A 16,489-nucleotide genomic window follows, 5' to 3' on the forward strand; every position below is an offset into this window, starting at 1 on the left:
ATGTCTGAGGACTTCAGTGTTGAGGAAGAGCATGAGTTCTTTGCCGAGCTGAATGCGCACTTTCATCTGGTTTGGTCTGCCGCGGTTTCCGTAGCGCCGTGAACGCGCTTTTAGTCTTTAGTGTCTTGATTTTTTGTCTTAAGAGAATACTACCATTTTGAGCCCCAATAGGGGGGGTGAGATGACAACTAAATACCTCATGATTTATTTACCTAAACCTGTCTACACCTTTTTCTCCGACCTGTTTGCTGTGTTACTCAGAATAAAGCACACATGGCTGATATAATTAGGTGACTTCTGATGGGAACTGGTTGCCATTGCTGCTTTTATTACACTAAATGGGGAGTGGGACCCGTTATAAATGCATACGACTTTATGCTCTACTTTTTTGGTTTTGCTCATAAGGTATCAATAAAATGAGTTGAACTATGAGGTTATATTGTGAGAAATTGCAACGGTTTATGTGAAGTTCTTCAACTTCTGCATTATTTTCAAAAGGATTCAGCAGATCTCCCAGATTCCCAAAAGGATTCGCTAGAACTTAAAAACGAAAGACGATCCTCACTTTGAATTAAAAGGAAAAATGCTGGAAGTAATTCATGCTCAGGAAAAGAGGCCTCGTATATTTTGAGGCAGCAGCCCATCTTCTACTTTCTGTAGAAGCATGCGGAGTGATTGACTGCTCTGAAATTATCCACGGCATCGTAGCCCACAGCCTGCATTCCTCAACATCTGTAATTTAGGCAGAAAGGTCTCCCAATTTTCTTGTGACTGGGCAAAGTACCGGTGGAGGAAGTGTGGAGGTGTTTTTTGGGGGGGGGGCATTCGGGACAGAACTGAAGCGTTTTAGTCAGAAAAGGTTAAACCAATTTTCTTGTCTGTATTGTTTTGCAAAGTGAGTCCTGTGGCAGCGACTTTAGACGGACGACCCACGCAGCTGGTTTGCTCCCGCTGACAGGCCGCTCCTTTCTGTGCTCACAATGTCAACTGGATCTGATTATTGCCTTCCAGATCCAGATAGTGTCTGCCATTGATCAGGCCATTTATCTCCAACTCCAGCGGCATCGGCTTTTGCTTTCAGAGGCCAGAGGGAGATAAGCATATACAGATAAGCAGATAACGTAACCTCTACAGGCTTTTAACAACCGGAAGAAATACTTCTCTGCAGCTCGACTGTCCGACGTGATTTGAGTTGTGTATCTCTAGAAGCTTTAATGTAACAAAGGATCTGCTTTTAGAGGAACAACCATCGGATCTCATCGACGTCCCCCCCCCGCCCCCTTCGCGTCCGTCAATCTTAATGTTCCCAGAATGCAGGGCACGTCTTTTAAGGCTTCTCCGATTTCTCTTTCTCTCTGTCAGGATGTTTGAGTGATGTTTTTTTCTTTTTTCTTCTTCCAACACCCTCTACTGTCCCAGTTTGTGTTACAGTTTGTCTGCGTGTGTGTTTGTGTGCCAAACGGTGTGTCATCCCCACATTAATACTCTGGATGAGTGACAGATTAATTTATGTCTGACTATGTGTCTGAGGAACCGGGGAAGAAAGGGCCTGTCAGTGCAGCTTGTCAGGAGGAGGGGGGGGGGGGGGAGATTAGAGCCAGTCGTCATTGACAAAGTGCTGAAGGTTCCAGGAGATAAGGTCAGATTCGACGAGTTTGGGAAAAAAAAAAACAAACAAGAAAAACGTGTGAATGTAACACAATGAAGCGAATAGGAATAAAAACAACCGTCACACGCCGCCTTGGAAATGACTGGGAGGGGAAGCGTGTGGATATGTAGGCGTGCAATTAGAGATATTTCACAGCTCTGCGCTGCGGACTGCATTAGTCGGCTGATGTGGAGCAACAAGCGGGGCATGATCCAACCGCACCTCCTCCTCCTCTGACAGGTGGAGGATTCATTTAACACGTCCTTCTGGTTTTATTCTCCCTAAGCAGCAAAGGCATCGTTTATTATTCAGATAATTCCAGCCGTGAATTATGGCTTCATGCAGGCTCGGACTGGGAATGATTTTCATCCCTGGCATTGTTTCATCTACACCAGCCCACTTATGCCCTCCCCCCCAGCACAATCAAACTCATTTCAATCAAATTCAGTTTATTTCTATAGCGCCAATTCACAACACATGTCATCTAAAGGCACTTTACAGTTCAACCAGATCATCCAGTCAAATTGATTCAAAGTTTTCTATCTTAGGAAAACTAGTTTATTGCATCGACTCATTGACTCAAATGCAATCCCTCACACTAAGCATGCTTCTAGCGACAGTGGAGAGGAAAAACTCCCTTTTAACAGGAAGAAACCTCCAGCAGAATCAGCTCAGAGTGAGCGGCCATCTGCTGAGGCTGACTGGGGTTCAAGGAGACAGAAGCAGAGATACAAAAAGCAACTGTAACACACAGGAAACACACAGCCAGACAACTCCCATGTCAACTCATGCGTCTCAAATGTGAAACACAATACGAATACACATTGTATCTTCAAGCATCTCAGCTTCATCTTTATTAAACACTAACATTCATACCATATTTCTTCGTTATTCTAGGCTTCAAATCCAGTATGTTTTGCGTTTTTTCCTGTCTGCATTTCGGGATTTCCTTCATTCAGTTGATAACTGTAGGTAGTTTTTGTTTGTATTTCTATACAAAACGTTTTTCTTGTTCTTTCCCAAACTTTTCGCATCTGATCATGTTTTAAAGTAGATCAACGAGGAAGTAGCCAAATAAGGCCATAATAGGCGACTTCCTTGTTTATCCACTGCATACATCTAAAGTATCCTTCCTCGGTTATTGCAAATATACACTAAGTTATTTATTTACTAATAAATTGGGTACAACAACAGCGTAAAACACAAAAAATCATAAATAATGCACCATCAGGACGTGGGGATCTTTCAGAAAAAACTTTATTAGCAACCAGAGTGAGATACTGGAGTATAGATTACGAAAAGTCAAACAGTTGCTGTTAATCCTCCATGATGCCTGAAAAAAGCAGGAAGTGATCAACATCCCAGCAACCTTCAGGGCGCTGCTGCCGTTACATTCTTTGCATGTTAACTGTCACACCTGCAGCAGAAGGAAGATGAAACCAAAGAGGAGCTAATCTGCTTACATGTGAACTCTTTTCCTCGTGTTCAGTGCTGAAACAGTGCGTCTCTTTCAGGTCAGTGCTTCTCATGTGCCCACCTGCCCTCCTACTCATGTCAGCTTCACTCTGCCATTTATTTTTTAAGGTTCTGTAAAGCAGAGGCTGAGTCTGGAGTCTGCAGGCAAGTGTACAAAAAGCTTTTAACCTATGGCACTGATGGGGCTCATGTTACGCTTATCAGGAATATTTCAGAGGAGGGGGAGATTTGTCATAGTGGCAGGCGGGCTCATAAAGCCAAAGCAGTCCCCTGTGATTGTAATCTCTGATGGTTCCTGTAAAATTAAACCCTGGTAGCGAGCGAGGGGGCACACATGACTCTGGTTACTTTGAAGTCGGGAACCAACGTCCCAAAAAACAGAATAGAAGATGACAAAATGTCAGCGTGAAGCCGATGCTCTATAGATAGAACTTGCATGCCCAGACAGCAATTACAGAGATACGTAGCACAAATGCAGACGTTGTGTTTGATCTCAGCCCTTCCTCTCCTTTCACAGATATGTGTGTTTTTATGTGTGTGTGTGTGTGTGTGTGTGTGTGCGCCTCTTTGTCAGCATTTCATTTGAATTAAAGTAATAATGCGCTGTGTGAGAGCCGGACGCCAATTGTTGCAGCAGTGTGGCTGTAATCACAGACTTGTGGCCGCTCTTAAATCTGATAATGACGGTATAAATGGAGAACAGCAGCTTGTTTATTCCTGCTGCTGCACAGAACCATGAGAAGAACCGGTAACCATTTGCTGCTGCAGCCGTATTACTACATATCAGCAAGCAACTTTTAGAGCAGAACCACGTTCTTGATGTTTTATTGTATTTTCTACTACGGAAGCATGAATCTTTGCCATGTGGAGTTCTTTGAGATATTTCTGCAGCCCATGCAAATAGGCTTGATGCCCGCAGAACGTCGATCAAAGATGAACCAAAAAGATGGCCTTCATCTGGTTTCATCCTCTCACTAAAGACTTAGAATGCAGTTTCTCATGGTATCTGTTCAGGCTGGTGCCATCCAGCAAACCTTAAGGTGCACCAAATACAATGTTTGCTCGCTGAGCAGACACTCTCCTGTTATCCATGTGTAGATAGCAGCTGCAAGATGGAGGTCGCTTTCTAGACGAAAGGCAAGTTTTTGGTTAATGTAGCAAAGCAACGACAGTGGCGTTGGATGTAGGAGTTTGCCCTGAAATCGAAGGGTTGACGGTTCAAGCCCCGACTCCGACTTTCAATGTCGTTGTGTCCTTGGGCAAGACACTTCACTTGCATTGTCTACTGATGGTGGTCAGAGGGCCCGGTGGCGCCAGGGTACGGCAGCCCCGCTTCTGTCAGTGAGCCCCAGGGCAGCTGTGGCTACAATGTAGCTTGCCACCATCTGTGTGTGCATGAGTGAATGTAGTGTAAAGCGCTTTGGTCAAGTTACCTGACTTGAATAAAGGCGCTATATAAGTACAGGACATTTACCATTTGCACCCTCAAAGATCGCCTGGTGAAATTTGCACAAGCTCGGAGATATGAAGATGTTTTGAACTGCTACAACCAATCAGGGACTAGATGTGGTTGCAACGTAAAAGAGCGCAGTGAAGTCTTAACAGTTATGTAGTTAGCTATAAAAAAATACATTTTAATTTAGCCCCAAAGAGACTATTACATTTTTTATTGTTTGTCATCCTCCCTTAGCTCAGGCACAGACACCTCTCTCTCCCCAGTGCCTTTCTCCGTCCTACTGATGTCCTCCTGCGATCTCCCATTGTTAAGGGCTGGTTANGGCCAATCAGCTAACCAGTATTTTCGCCCCTTCCCAAAATTACTTCAACGGAAGGTTTCCAGATGGTTATGCGGAGCAAATCCATCTGGCGGAGTCAAGTTATCAGGCTGGTGCCATCCAGAAAACCTTAAGGTGCACCAAACACAATTTTTGCTCGCTGAGCAGACGCTCTGCATGTTATCCATGTTAAGATAGCAGCTGCAAGATGGCAGTCGCTTTCTAGACGAATGCCAAGTTTTTGGTTAATGCAGCAAAGCAAGAACGCCTCTGCACCTGCGAAGTTCACCTGGTGAAATTCGCACAAGCTCAGAAATATGAACTTAGAGATATGAAGATGTTTTGAACCGCTACAACCAATCAGGGACTAGATGTGGTTGTAACGTAAAAGAGCGCAGTGAAGTCTTAACAGTTATGTAGTTAGCTATAAAAAATACATTTTAATTTAGCCCTAAAGAGACTATTAAATCTTTTATTGTTTGTCATCTTCCCTTAGCTCAGGCACAGACACCTCTCTCTCCCCAGTGCCTTTCTCCATCCTACTGATGTCCTCCTGCGATCTCCCATTGTTAAGGGCTGGTTATCCTCCAGCAGCAGTGAGTCACAGTGAGCTTGTAGCAGATATTTTTGATTTATGCCCAATATTGAAGCGTGGTCTGTGCTGTTATTCCACGCCACACACAAGAGGGACAATCAGGAACTAGCTGTGGGTCTAGATACGGCTAAGACGGTGAGGAAGTGGGGGCAAGTTTGTGCGACAACGGAGGGACATGAGGGCGAAAAAGAGCGGGGATCCAGGTGGAAAAAGTGTCCCAGCGTTCTCGCGCACCTCGCTCTTCCAGCTGGTCCAACTTCATGAGTCTTTTTCCACAATGGCGGTCATACAAACAAAACAAGCTGGTAAGGAACCAAACAGGAAATATGCATAGTGTAGAGCGGATGTAGATTTGACCAATCAGAGGCCTCCTGTCTGCGGTCACCTACAGTTTTGGAGAGGTACAGCAGAGTGTCTGCAGAAGGGGCGGGGCATATCTGCTTTCACTGCGACACACACGCAGATGACCTGGTTTCTGAGTATAAACCAGCCTTCAGCCTCCAGAGCTCCAGAGAAAGCTGCTTCCAAACCCCTGTTCTGGTGCTCTCTAGTCCGATCTCCTGCTGTGATTCCTCAGATTCAGAGAGGGACACAGCTGGTCGTCTCTTCCTAGTTTAGGTGCTCTCTCTCCTACGGTTTTTCCCTGCTCCTCCTGTCTGAGTCGCGTCTCACTTTACCTAAAGCTCCACTGAAAGCGGCTGATCCATCCGTTGCTCCTGGACTCACAGAACTGGGAGCATCCCTGGAGGATCTGCCAAACCCAGGAAGGCCGACGCCTTTGTTCGCCTCGCCAAAGCAAATAAAGCACCGCGAACCGCTGCGTCCGCCATGTTGAGGTGAAACCAACAACTAGCAGATTTGATGACATACTGAAGCCTTTTCACTCGCCAAGTTCTGGTCGGGTTTGCAATCGATGTGAACGTTACATTAGTCTCTTTGTTACGGGAAAATCTATGAGCATCAAGGCTCTGAGCTCCACCTTTTCTCTGCTCTTTAAGCGTTCATGTAAAGAGCTGCTAAATAAGAAAACTGCTGCGAAAATCCTCTTGCATTTTGACTCAACATCTCAGCCACTGAATGCATTTTCAGTAGACCAGCTACAAGATGGGAGGATTTGCACCTATATCGACTATTGACCATCCATCTTAAAATAAATCTGATTTTATAGAGAATTAGGAAGAAAATGTAAGCTGCTCAATCCTTTAAACATGGCCAAAAAAAGCCTTTCTGTAAGGAGTGTAGATCTTTCCCTTTATTGGATCTGTCTAGGAAACCCTGGTCCTCTTTACAGTCCAGGAACTATGTTACCCTAAATGCACCAGGAAGCGTCATCACAGATCCTTCCTCCCAGCAGCTGGAAGACTTTATAACCACCACTGTTCCCAAGAAACTCAAAAATATTGTTACATTCATGCTGATTTTGGACAGTTTCCACCTTAGTGAGTTAAATAACCTGCTGCTGTCATTCTGCACATCTCTGATGTTGCTGCTGTTTTCAAATATCCATTATTGTAAATATGTCCATAGCTGTTTATTGGTTATTTATTCTCCAGGCGCTCAGTTTTATATTGTTAAAACACTTTAAAGTACAGTATTTTATTGTTTATCTTTTATCTCTTCACTATTATGTTATTCTTATACATTTTTCTAAGGTCCAAATTTGTGTGACCATTTTATCTATAATCTTTTTGCTGCTAAAAACACCAGAATTTCTCTCCGTTGCGGGACGATAAAAGGATTTTCTATTATATTCTATATTTTACAGCGTTTAATTGTTATGCTTGCAGACCAAAAAAATAAAGAAAGAAATAGATTACCATCATTTAAATTTATTTATTTAATTGTACCAGTAAGAAATGTTTAGCATCCTCCCATCATAAAACTCTCCACCAGAGCCTTTTCCAGGGGCAGATAATCTGATTTGGCCATTGCATCCTATTCCAAGTGGAAATAAAAGGGCTGGAAGAAAAGAAAGAAAATCAGTGGTTCCTAGAAAAGGTTTCTGCAGTGGAAACACCTTAAGAAAACCAAATCTCCAGGATTTGGCAAAGCTACCCAGTATTTAGCAGCTCTCCAAGGCGGATTGAGAGCCTGCTGTTTTCCAGCAGGAGGAGGCTGTGGAGAGCTTAGGATCAGCCTGGAAGGCTGCATGACTCAGTGTCTCATATTTTCCCGCTGACCTGCCTCCAGGCCAGCGCTCTGGGAGCTGGGAGACAGCGCCTGTGGGCTGCAAGGAGGTGGAAGCCGCTCATAAAGAAGCGTTTTGTTTTTCCTCCTCTCACGGTAGCAGCACCCTGCTGGGGAATTCATTAGCGGCTGACATCATCTCACTCTGTGCGAAGTGAAAGAATATCTTTCTACCCCAGCTCTCCCCTCCCACCGCCCTCCCTCTCTCCCTCTCTCTCTCTCTGCCTCCTTATGTACCTTTGGAGCGCCGCTGCGCCTCCTTTTGCGCGCCATATACGCAAAAGATCTCCGTGCGCCTTCAGCCGAAGCTTTTCGGAAGCCCCCGACACACGAGTGTGTTTATCCTGTGAAGGAGTGCTGCTGAGGCTGGATCCTGGAATCAGGAAGTGGGAGGAACCGGCCAGTCTCTGGATGAATGGGAGTTTTTTTTTTTTGGAAGCGGATGGGAAGAGGCTGCTGCGCGCCCCTGATCGGGAAGGTTTTTTTTTAGACACAACACCCAAACCTGAGCGGGTGTGTGAGTTTGTCCCTCCCCGCTTTGCCTTGATGTTTCTGCGCTGAAGGAAACGCGCTGCGCGCTTTGTTGGATCGCTTTGCGCTCCGAACCTTCCGGATCCTGATTGCTACCTTCTTCACGGATACTTCAGACAGGAGAATAAACGGGAACACGCACCCTGAACCCCTCCGCTTAAAGGGAAAAATAAAAGGGATTTGTTTTTTGTTTTGTTTTTTGAATTGTTGTGGCAGAAGCTGTGCGGAGACGCATGGCTCCCTTTGTCCAAAAGGCGCAGTAGCTGCAAGCGGCTCTGGATTCGGTTTCCCTGGAAAGGCTTCTTGTCTCTGCATGGCTGTGCTCCGTTTTAAGGGAATAGACTTCACCGCCTCCTCTGTGGATTATACTCTTTAAAAAAAATTATAAAAGCAGAATGTGAAAGAAGACTATCTGTTCAAATCCAGTAAAATCTCACTTTTCTGCTTTTTTTGTTGATAATCTCACCAAATCAAAGGTATGAGCGCATTATTTCCAGGATATGAACGTTTTAACTCGAAGTATTGTTCAGTTTATATTAGATGCACATATATAATTTTGCATAAAGCATAACTGAGCTTTTTTCTTGTTTATTTGAAAGTATATTTTTGCGGCAACTGAGCAGCAGCGCGGTGCGCATCCAGCTGTCAGGACGCGGCGGGTCGCTGCGCTCAGATCGGGTGTCTTTGACATTTCCACCTTAAATCTGAGCGGAAATTTTCCTCCAAGACATTTATTAGAAAAGCATCGAATTAAAGCAAAGCAGCTTTTCTCTCAGTTGAAGCTTTATAGGTTTGTCTCCAAATATCTGGAACTTTTTCCATTCACTATTTTTCGGTGTAAAAACGATGCTACGCTCTGCTTTCCTAAAACAAACCAAGCTTTTGTTGTTTAATTCTGGTTTAAATCCCGTTTCCCTCTTTAACACGCCGTCCCTGCTGCTGCTGCTGCTGCTGCTGCTCAGCCAGGGAAGCTTTACGCAGATCAGCGTGTTTTGTCACGGAGCAACAGTGCCACCAAGTGGTGAGAATCGGAAAGACCGTCTGTTTTGTTTTAGAGCATCTTCTGCTCCTGCTTAGATTGAAACCCATTAAAAATGAAGCACATCTTGTGGAATTAAGTCATTTAATTTGCTTTAAACTCTTCTAACTCTTTATTTTAAACAAGTTTAGGCTGAATCTAATTTCACACCCTTAATCACACACTTTTAAACCTTTTTTTTGTTTATTTGGTTGCAGAGAGCTTCATTTGTAAATACACACAGATTTAAGTGCACTGAAAAAAGTAATGCATTTTTTTTTTGCCATTTACTTAATCATATTTAGTTATTTTAACACATTTTTTCATGTAAGTAGGGTAGGACATAAAGCAATTGTGTTAAAGTAAATTAATATGATTAAGTAAATGCCAAAAGCAGTTGCATTATTTTTTCAGTGTGTGTTCTCAGTTTACATGCTTTAACATCAGGATAATCACTTAATATTTGCTGTAAGCGGCTGCAATATATCATATTTTGTAACACGGTTAAACAGAAGAAAAGATAATTTAATATAGAAATATAACAAAAAAAACATATAAAGTGTAGTTTGATAGACACAATTTTTTTTTCGCTTCTTCAGTTCTTCTCAGTAAACAGAAAAATTTATAAAAACTGTCAAAAATATGCCGTTATTAGAACACAAATATTCAAATAAATCATCTTAAATTTCATGTTTTCTGATTAAACTCACCAGAAATAAGAATAATATTTTAAACACAGTGAAAGAGTGAATTGTTTGACATTATATCACTTTTAAAAGTATATTTCTGTTCTTTATTAATACACAACATTTGCTGCTCCTGTTTATGTGACACGTATGGGCATATTAAGTTACCGATGTTTGATATGGGAAGAACGGATCTGATGGTGGATTTCTTGAGCTAGAGTCTCTCTTCTCTGTGTATTATTTAACGGTTATCTGTATTAGGGGTCAAGAGATAACCTTAGAAAATTTGATTCAGACTTGTTTGGAAAAGGGTTATATACATCTCTTATTTTTTGTGCTAATTTCCTTCTTGTTTGTTTTTTTTCAGGTTTCCGATGCCAGTTCAGAGAAATTTTTCCGCACAGCAGCAATTAAAGGTACAGATTTTTTCCCCATCTTCTTCAATGTGTCTGTGAAGGTGCAGCTCTATTCCTGCTGATTTTCCTGAAGGTTTTATAGGTTTCTAAGACGACTGAAATCTGCAAACATTCTTATATAAATGCTGTTTTTCTCCTGTCAAATATATGCATCCAAATTCGGAATTTCCATCATTTTAAGTCTTTAAATGCATTTGCCAACATCATGCTTTTTTGTCTGGTGCATGAATGGAGAGAATCTACTCATTCTTTTATTTCAAATGACAACCCTCCATCAATCTACTGCTTTTTAAATTTTATTTTATACGTTTGATCCCTTTGAAATTGGTCAAGATGCACTGATCTCAGCTTCATAGGGCTGCATTGTCATTCTAAACAGATGTCACACTTATAATCCATTTAACCCTGGAAGAGCAAAGCTGAGAAGCAGCTTGACATTTTTGACACATGCGTCTGACGTTTATCATCCATAAAAAGTTGGAGCTGTAAGCGCTCCGAGGCGTGCCAGCACGACGCCGTGTATGAAACATTAGCGGCTTCGGTGACCTTTTCCGCGGCGGACAGCAGGGCGAGCAGGAAGAGGAGGGTTTTCTGATCCTGCAGGGAGCAGGGCGAGGGCTGGAAAAGCATATGTTTACGGTCTCAGTGTGCCAGCACCACATGTGACCTCATTATCGAGTCACTAATTTGCTGTTAAAAGCAGCCCTATTTTCTCTGGCTTCGGGGATAATGGAGGATCCCTGCCTGAATGGACATTCCTGCGTGCAGGGCGGGAGGGGACACTCTAAAAACCGGGGTTATGACCTCGTCATGCCTGCAGTTGAAAGAGGGGGCAGACTGCCGACCCCCATGAAAGTTGGTTTCCCTTCGCCGCTTGATTCTCGCTGTGCAACGAGCAGCTCAATAACCTTAACGGGGAGGTTTCCCTTTGAACGTGCTCCTCTGTGGACGGATTTGGATCCCCTGAAAGGATTAAGGCCTCTTTTGTGCAGCCTAAACCAACAGAGGGCCACCCTCTCTTCCCCCTCAATCGGGGAAACAGTTCACAAAATCTGCAGCCTCTCTGCTCCCTGATAGACCAGTCTCTTGGCCCCTATTTGCATTTAAATATCCCTCCTTTTCTTCCTTTCCAGCGCCGCCATCTCCTCCTCCTGCCATATGCTAATGCATGTTGCCATTGCAGGAGGCGAGTCAAAGAATCCAGGTGCACGGGGAGCAAAGAGCTCTGGTATTTTTATGGAGGCCGGTGTTAGGATTAAAAGAGTCGGGGAGGTTTTTGTTGGAAGGGATTACCAGCGCTCTAATGCAACCCAAACTTCGGATAAGCAGCAGCTCCAGCAGAATAGCGACAGAGAGCTCGTTTGCGGGGTTCTCACTGTCAATATTTGCCTAAAGGCAGGTGCAAAAAAAGTCCCTGTTTGTTTGCAGGATCAAACTGGATTCTTTTATGCAGAAAGAAATTTAAATCTCTCTAATCCTTCGCCTGAGAAAGTAAATAAGAGGAAAAAACAAAGCAGTATTATAATAATTGACCTGATTAGTGATGTGGTGATGATGTCAGCGCTGCAGATCGGGCTAGTTAAAGAAGTTAAGTCTAAGATTTAAATGAAAACCTTTCATTTCTGGGAAACAAACCAAAAAGGAAAAATGGATTTAAGATGCAAAACTAGCGTCACGGTGAAACCATGGTGATTTGGACCACATCGCATAACGTAATGTGAGTTTTAGAGTCACAACGAGGTTGTTTTCATCATCCTACTTTCTCAGCTTTTCCATCTTTGGTCCATTTCTTGATAGAAGAACCAAACCTGCTCCAGGACTTATTGGTTTATTCATACCTGATTAAAAACTGACTATTTAAAGCCGTTTTTCATGATTTTCTTAAACTTTAATTGAAGAAATGTCTCATTATAACGACATGGAAACAACATCCATTTAAGATATTTGATTTGTCTGATGTAAAGATAGTAATCTTATCATTTTATTAAATAAAAACTTATTTGGTGGATTGATTAGGTTTATCGTGGCCATTTTGGTATTTTGAGTTTTGAGCTGATGTCATTTTTTTCCTATTAATTTGTTTCCCTTCATCCATTCAAAATATTAAAAAAAAGAAATTCAATATGTTCTCTGAGAGAAAAACAGAGAATGAAGGGATTACAAGATTATCCTCATTTATGGATCAAAGTCTCTAACCTTTATCTGCTTCACATTAAAGCTGAACAGAGTGCATCAAACTGCAGGCTGAGTGGATTCAGTTATACTCAGAAAAACACTGAGGGGATTTAATGAATAAAGCAGTGCAAAAAGTATTTTCCCTTGATTTGAACAAGCAAAGGAGACAATTTTCCATTAGAATATGATGGTTTATCTTTAAAATAAGAAAAAAAACCACTTAATGATCGTATTTTAAAGGGAAAATACTCTTTCTATTGGCTGAAACTCAGAGCAAATTGAAAATTGTTGTTCAGGTTTGTGACCTGCTGCTCATACATTCGATCTGATGGACTGGGAGATGTTCTGCTTCTGATTCTGGATGATTGCTGCTGTCTTTGTAATGTTAGGGGTCCGAATCTGTCATATTTCAATAGAGCAACTCATCCTAACACTGATCAGAACAACAAGCAGTGATAACAGGACCCATATATAACAATAAAATTGGCTTAAAATCTACTTTTATCACTGTTTTTCTGGAAGGATGTGGAGTTTATTCCCCCCTGCAGGAGGTTGCTACAGTGCTTTTGATTGATCAGGGGCACCAATGCTTTCACATCCCATGTTTTCCTCACATCTGGTGCCGTTTAAGGTGGAGCTTAAAGTCTTTAATGGCTTCAGTGTTTTTCACTTCAGCTCCTCTTCGCCCAGGAATGGATTTCATTAGCTCCGAGTCATTAAATGTTATCTCTAATTACCACGGTTGTCGATGCACCTGCAGGTGTCAGCTAGCTAACCTGATTTATTTACTCTGCCCGAGAGCAAGCAGCAGTCTGAGAGTCTATCGGCCGCTGGAGAAATAAACAGCTACTCTGAAGTCTGGGACGTTCCCAAGCCGCCGAGGGCGCAAATTCAGAAAGAGAAGCTTGTTAGAGAAGAGACCAGGGAGACAAAGCAGCTACGTATGTCGCCTCAAAGGTCTGCGGACGCATTTGTCAGGTGATTAAAAGCTGTGTCCCAGGATCACGTCTGCCGGATGAACGTTGGACTGAGATGCCAGGATGAAACTCTAAACTTTGTCCAGTGGGATTTATTTTCATTTGTGAAGATTTTCTCATCAGTGAGCTGCACTCTGGCTGATCGCATAGATTATTTTAGAATGTATAATTTATGATCCACTGATTGGAAAAGGAACCCTGGAAAAAATATATTCATCTTGGAATATTTCGGTCCAGATGAAGTGCGGTCGTTTCTTTTCTGTGGGAACATGAGAAATTGCACCGATCGATCAATCAGCAGGTCCAAAGGCTGAAACTCTGATTATTTCCTCATTTCCATTTGAAGCGCCATAAAAAGAAATCCCTGCAGCTCTTTTTTATGTCAAACATAGAATGTCTTCGAGAAACATAACTAATGTTGCACCGATACCAGTATTGGGCGGGGCCCCGACCCAGCACTAAAATGGTGGCATCGGTATCGGCGAGTACCAACTAATAGGACACCAATACCATTTAGAGAGCCAAAGGTTTATTCAACTATTGTCACCCATTCCAGGTAGGAAACAAAAAGTTCTACTGGATTCACTTTGTCGTTTTCCTGCTTCACAAAGGAAGGCAGCAGCTTAGCAAAGCCATGATGGAAATTATTTTGCATCCAAGTAGGATGCAGTTCTTCATCAAACAGATGGTGTCGGTTTCAGCCAGTACTGCACAGCCAGTTATCGGGTATCGGGGCCATAAAAATGGTATCAGTGCAACACTAGTTAAAAATCAGCATATCAGCCTGATTTCAGGTTAATGTTGACAACTTCCAGTTTAACCATCGTTTGTACTGAGATGTTCTGGAAAGAGCCATAAGGGAGCCCAGATGTCAGACAATGGGACGATATGCTCCTAATAAAACTCAGCATAGCGACGCTGGGATATGCTGTAAGAACCCTGTAAAATAAAAGATCCTATACAAGTCTCTTTTTAAACCAAAGAAATAAACTTTTAGTAATAAATCCAACAAAACTTTAACGATGGAGAGAAAATGGAGGGAAGCATGTCTTTATGGACCGATACAGGAAGAGAAAACGATGCATCGGTCGATCTCAAATCTGCAGGTCAGACTTGGATGAAAAACAGAAACGTTTGTGATTCAGGAAAGTTTCTGATTGGTGACTAGAACATAATTTTGTATGAGGTCATGAAAATATTCAGATCTTTTAAAAGTATTGTGTAGGATTTTCCCGAATTTTTTAAAAGACCCGCCCTATCCAAAAATACGCGTTTAGGAGTGAACACCAGCCCATTTCTCCTCATGCTCGCTCTGTTTAATAGATGCTGTTTCGCATAGATCAGGCATCCCCAACCTCGGTCCTCGAGGTCCGCTGTCCTGCAGGTTTTAGAGGTTTCCTTGCTCCAGCACAGCTGATTTTAATTGAAAGCTGATTAACAGGCTTTTGGTCTACAGCAATCAGGGAAACCTCTAAAACCTGCAGGACAGGGGGCCTCGAGGACCGAGTTTGGGGATGCCTGGCATAGATCATTCAAGCTTACTGTGTCCGAACGTCCGCCCTAACCCCTAAATCCCTCAATCACTTTACAGAGCGTTCTGGGATAGATCATCCTCTTCTGAGGCCTTTCTTTTCTTCTTAAACACTTCGTATCGAAAATGGCCGATGGTTGATGGTTGGAGAGGTGAGCTTCAATGACTGTCTGAAACCGTAGCTCTCCACAGATGCACGCCTGAAAGTGCACAGGCGCGGAAAAATATAGCTAATTGGACGAGTACGTAGGATGGCCTTACGTAAACATATCACCAGAATGATTGACAGTTAGGAGGACCACTTATTTAGATGATCCACCCGGAAATAAAAGATCCTCCTCTATACCTTTAAAACTTTAATATTTTCATGGATGGATGGATAAAAACGTCTGATCGATGCAGCTCTATAAAGCACCTGTGATGTCTTTTAAAAATGCATCTGGTAGATCTGTGATTTCCCTCATGAGACGTCTCCTGCAGCTCTGTGCTGGATATTTGATGATGAGCAGTTCAGCACGGGGGTGAAGTGAAGTGCAGTGCACGCCGCAGTGCCCCCCCTCCCTCGCCACGGGGGCTGATTTCAGCATGCTTTACTGGAGTTAATGTGAAAATGAAGCTGCGCCATGGTGAGACCCCGGGCTGACGCCGGTGTGAAGAGCACCACCAGTGAAGTGTGTCATGCTTGAGTATGTCTGTCACCGGGGGGGGGGAGGGAATAATGTGCCATGTGGAAGGTGTAATTTGCGGCGCTGATGGCATTGTTTAAAAAAATAGTCGAAATGGAGAAGCGGAGGTGAACTTTTGTGGCACGTATCGGAGCTGAAGAGCTCCCTGGATCGTCATAGAGAGCTCTGCTGGCAGCAAAATTGCCTGTGAGCGTATTACTCCTGTGTGGGAGGGAGCCGAAGGCCTTGGTTTTTTTTTGTTTTTTCTCCGTTTCCTGAGAGGAGGACTGCTGATAGAGCCGTGTGTGCTCCCAGGCTGTGGGCACGCCACCTGCTGTAATCTCAAGTGATATAGAGAGCAACAATCACGCCACAAATCACCATGGCAGCTTCCTAACTCACTCAGCCGACTGGAAAGAGAGGGCTGGCCTTTCGCAGCACCAGTGTTGGTTTACTGCCCCCAGGCTCCCCTCGCTGCCCTGGCGCTGACCTCTGCCGTCTGTGTGGGTTGGAGTGTCGAGAAATCAAGGCCGCCTGTGGAACTTGACCGGATGCGCGGTGGAAAGATGACCTGACTGCTATTGGCCTTTTGTGCATTCAGGGAAACGGCTGCAGACAGAACCCGCCTCGGTGGGGTCACTTAGACACAAGAACTGCATCATTTTCACTCAGAAATGAGGAAAACATCAGTTTGGTCTGAGAACTGTGTGAAGAGAAAAACAGAATCTTTGCTTGGAGTTGGAAAGGTATGGAGAGAACTTAGTTTCACTATTGTTGGGGGCACACTTGTAAATAAAAAAAGTGCAATC

The 16,489-nt window shown here is 43.3% G+C and overlaps 1 protein-coding gene across 1 annotated transcript in view; it reads left to right on the plus strand.

Annotated features, from left to right (window-relative positions):
- Nucleotides 1–16,489, plus strand: part of auts2 (autism susceptibility candidate 2) — a 463,702-nt gene that overhangs the window by 407,449 nt on the left and 39,764 nt on the right. The window contains exon 4 of the mRNA XM_015389339.1: nt 10,284–10,332. Within this exon, the coding sequence (XP_015244825.1) occupies nt 10,284–10,332 (49 nt within the window). The remainder of the gene's footprint in view (nt 1–10,283; nt 10,333–16,489) is intronic.

The sequence above is a fragment of the Cyprinodon variegatus genome, unplaced genomic scaffold (assembly GCF_000732505.1).
Source record: "Cyprinodon variegatus isolate N-32 unplaced genomic scaffold, C_variegatus-1.0 Scaffold455, whole genome shotgun sequence".
Taxonomy (NCBI): Eukaryota; Metazoa; Chordata; class Actinopteri; order Cyprinodontiformes; family Cyprinodontidae; genus Cyprinodon; species Cyprinodon variegatus.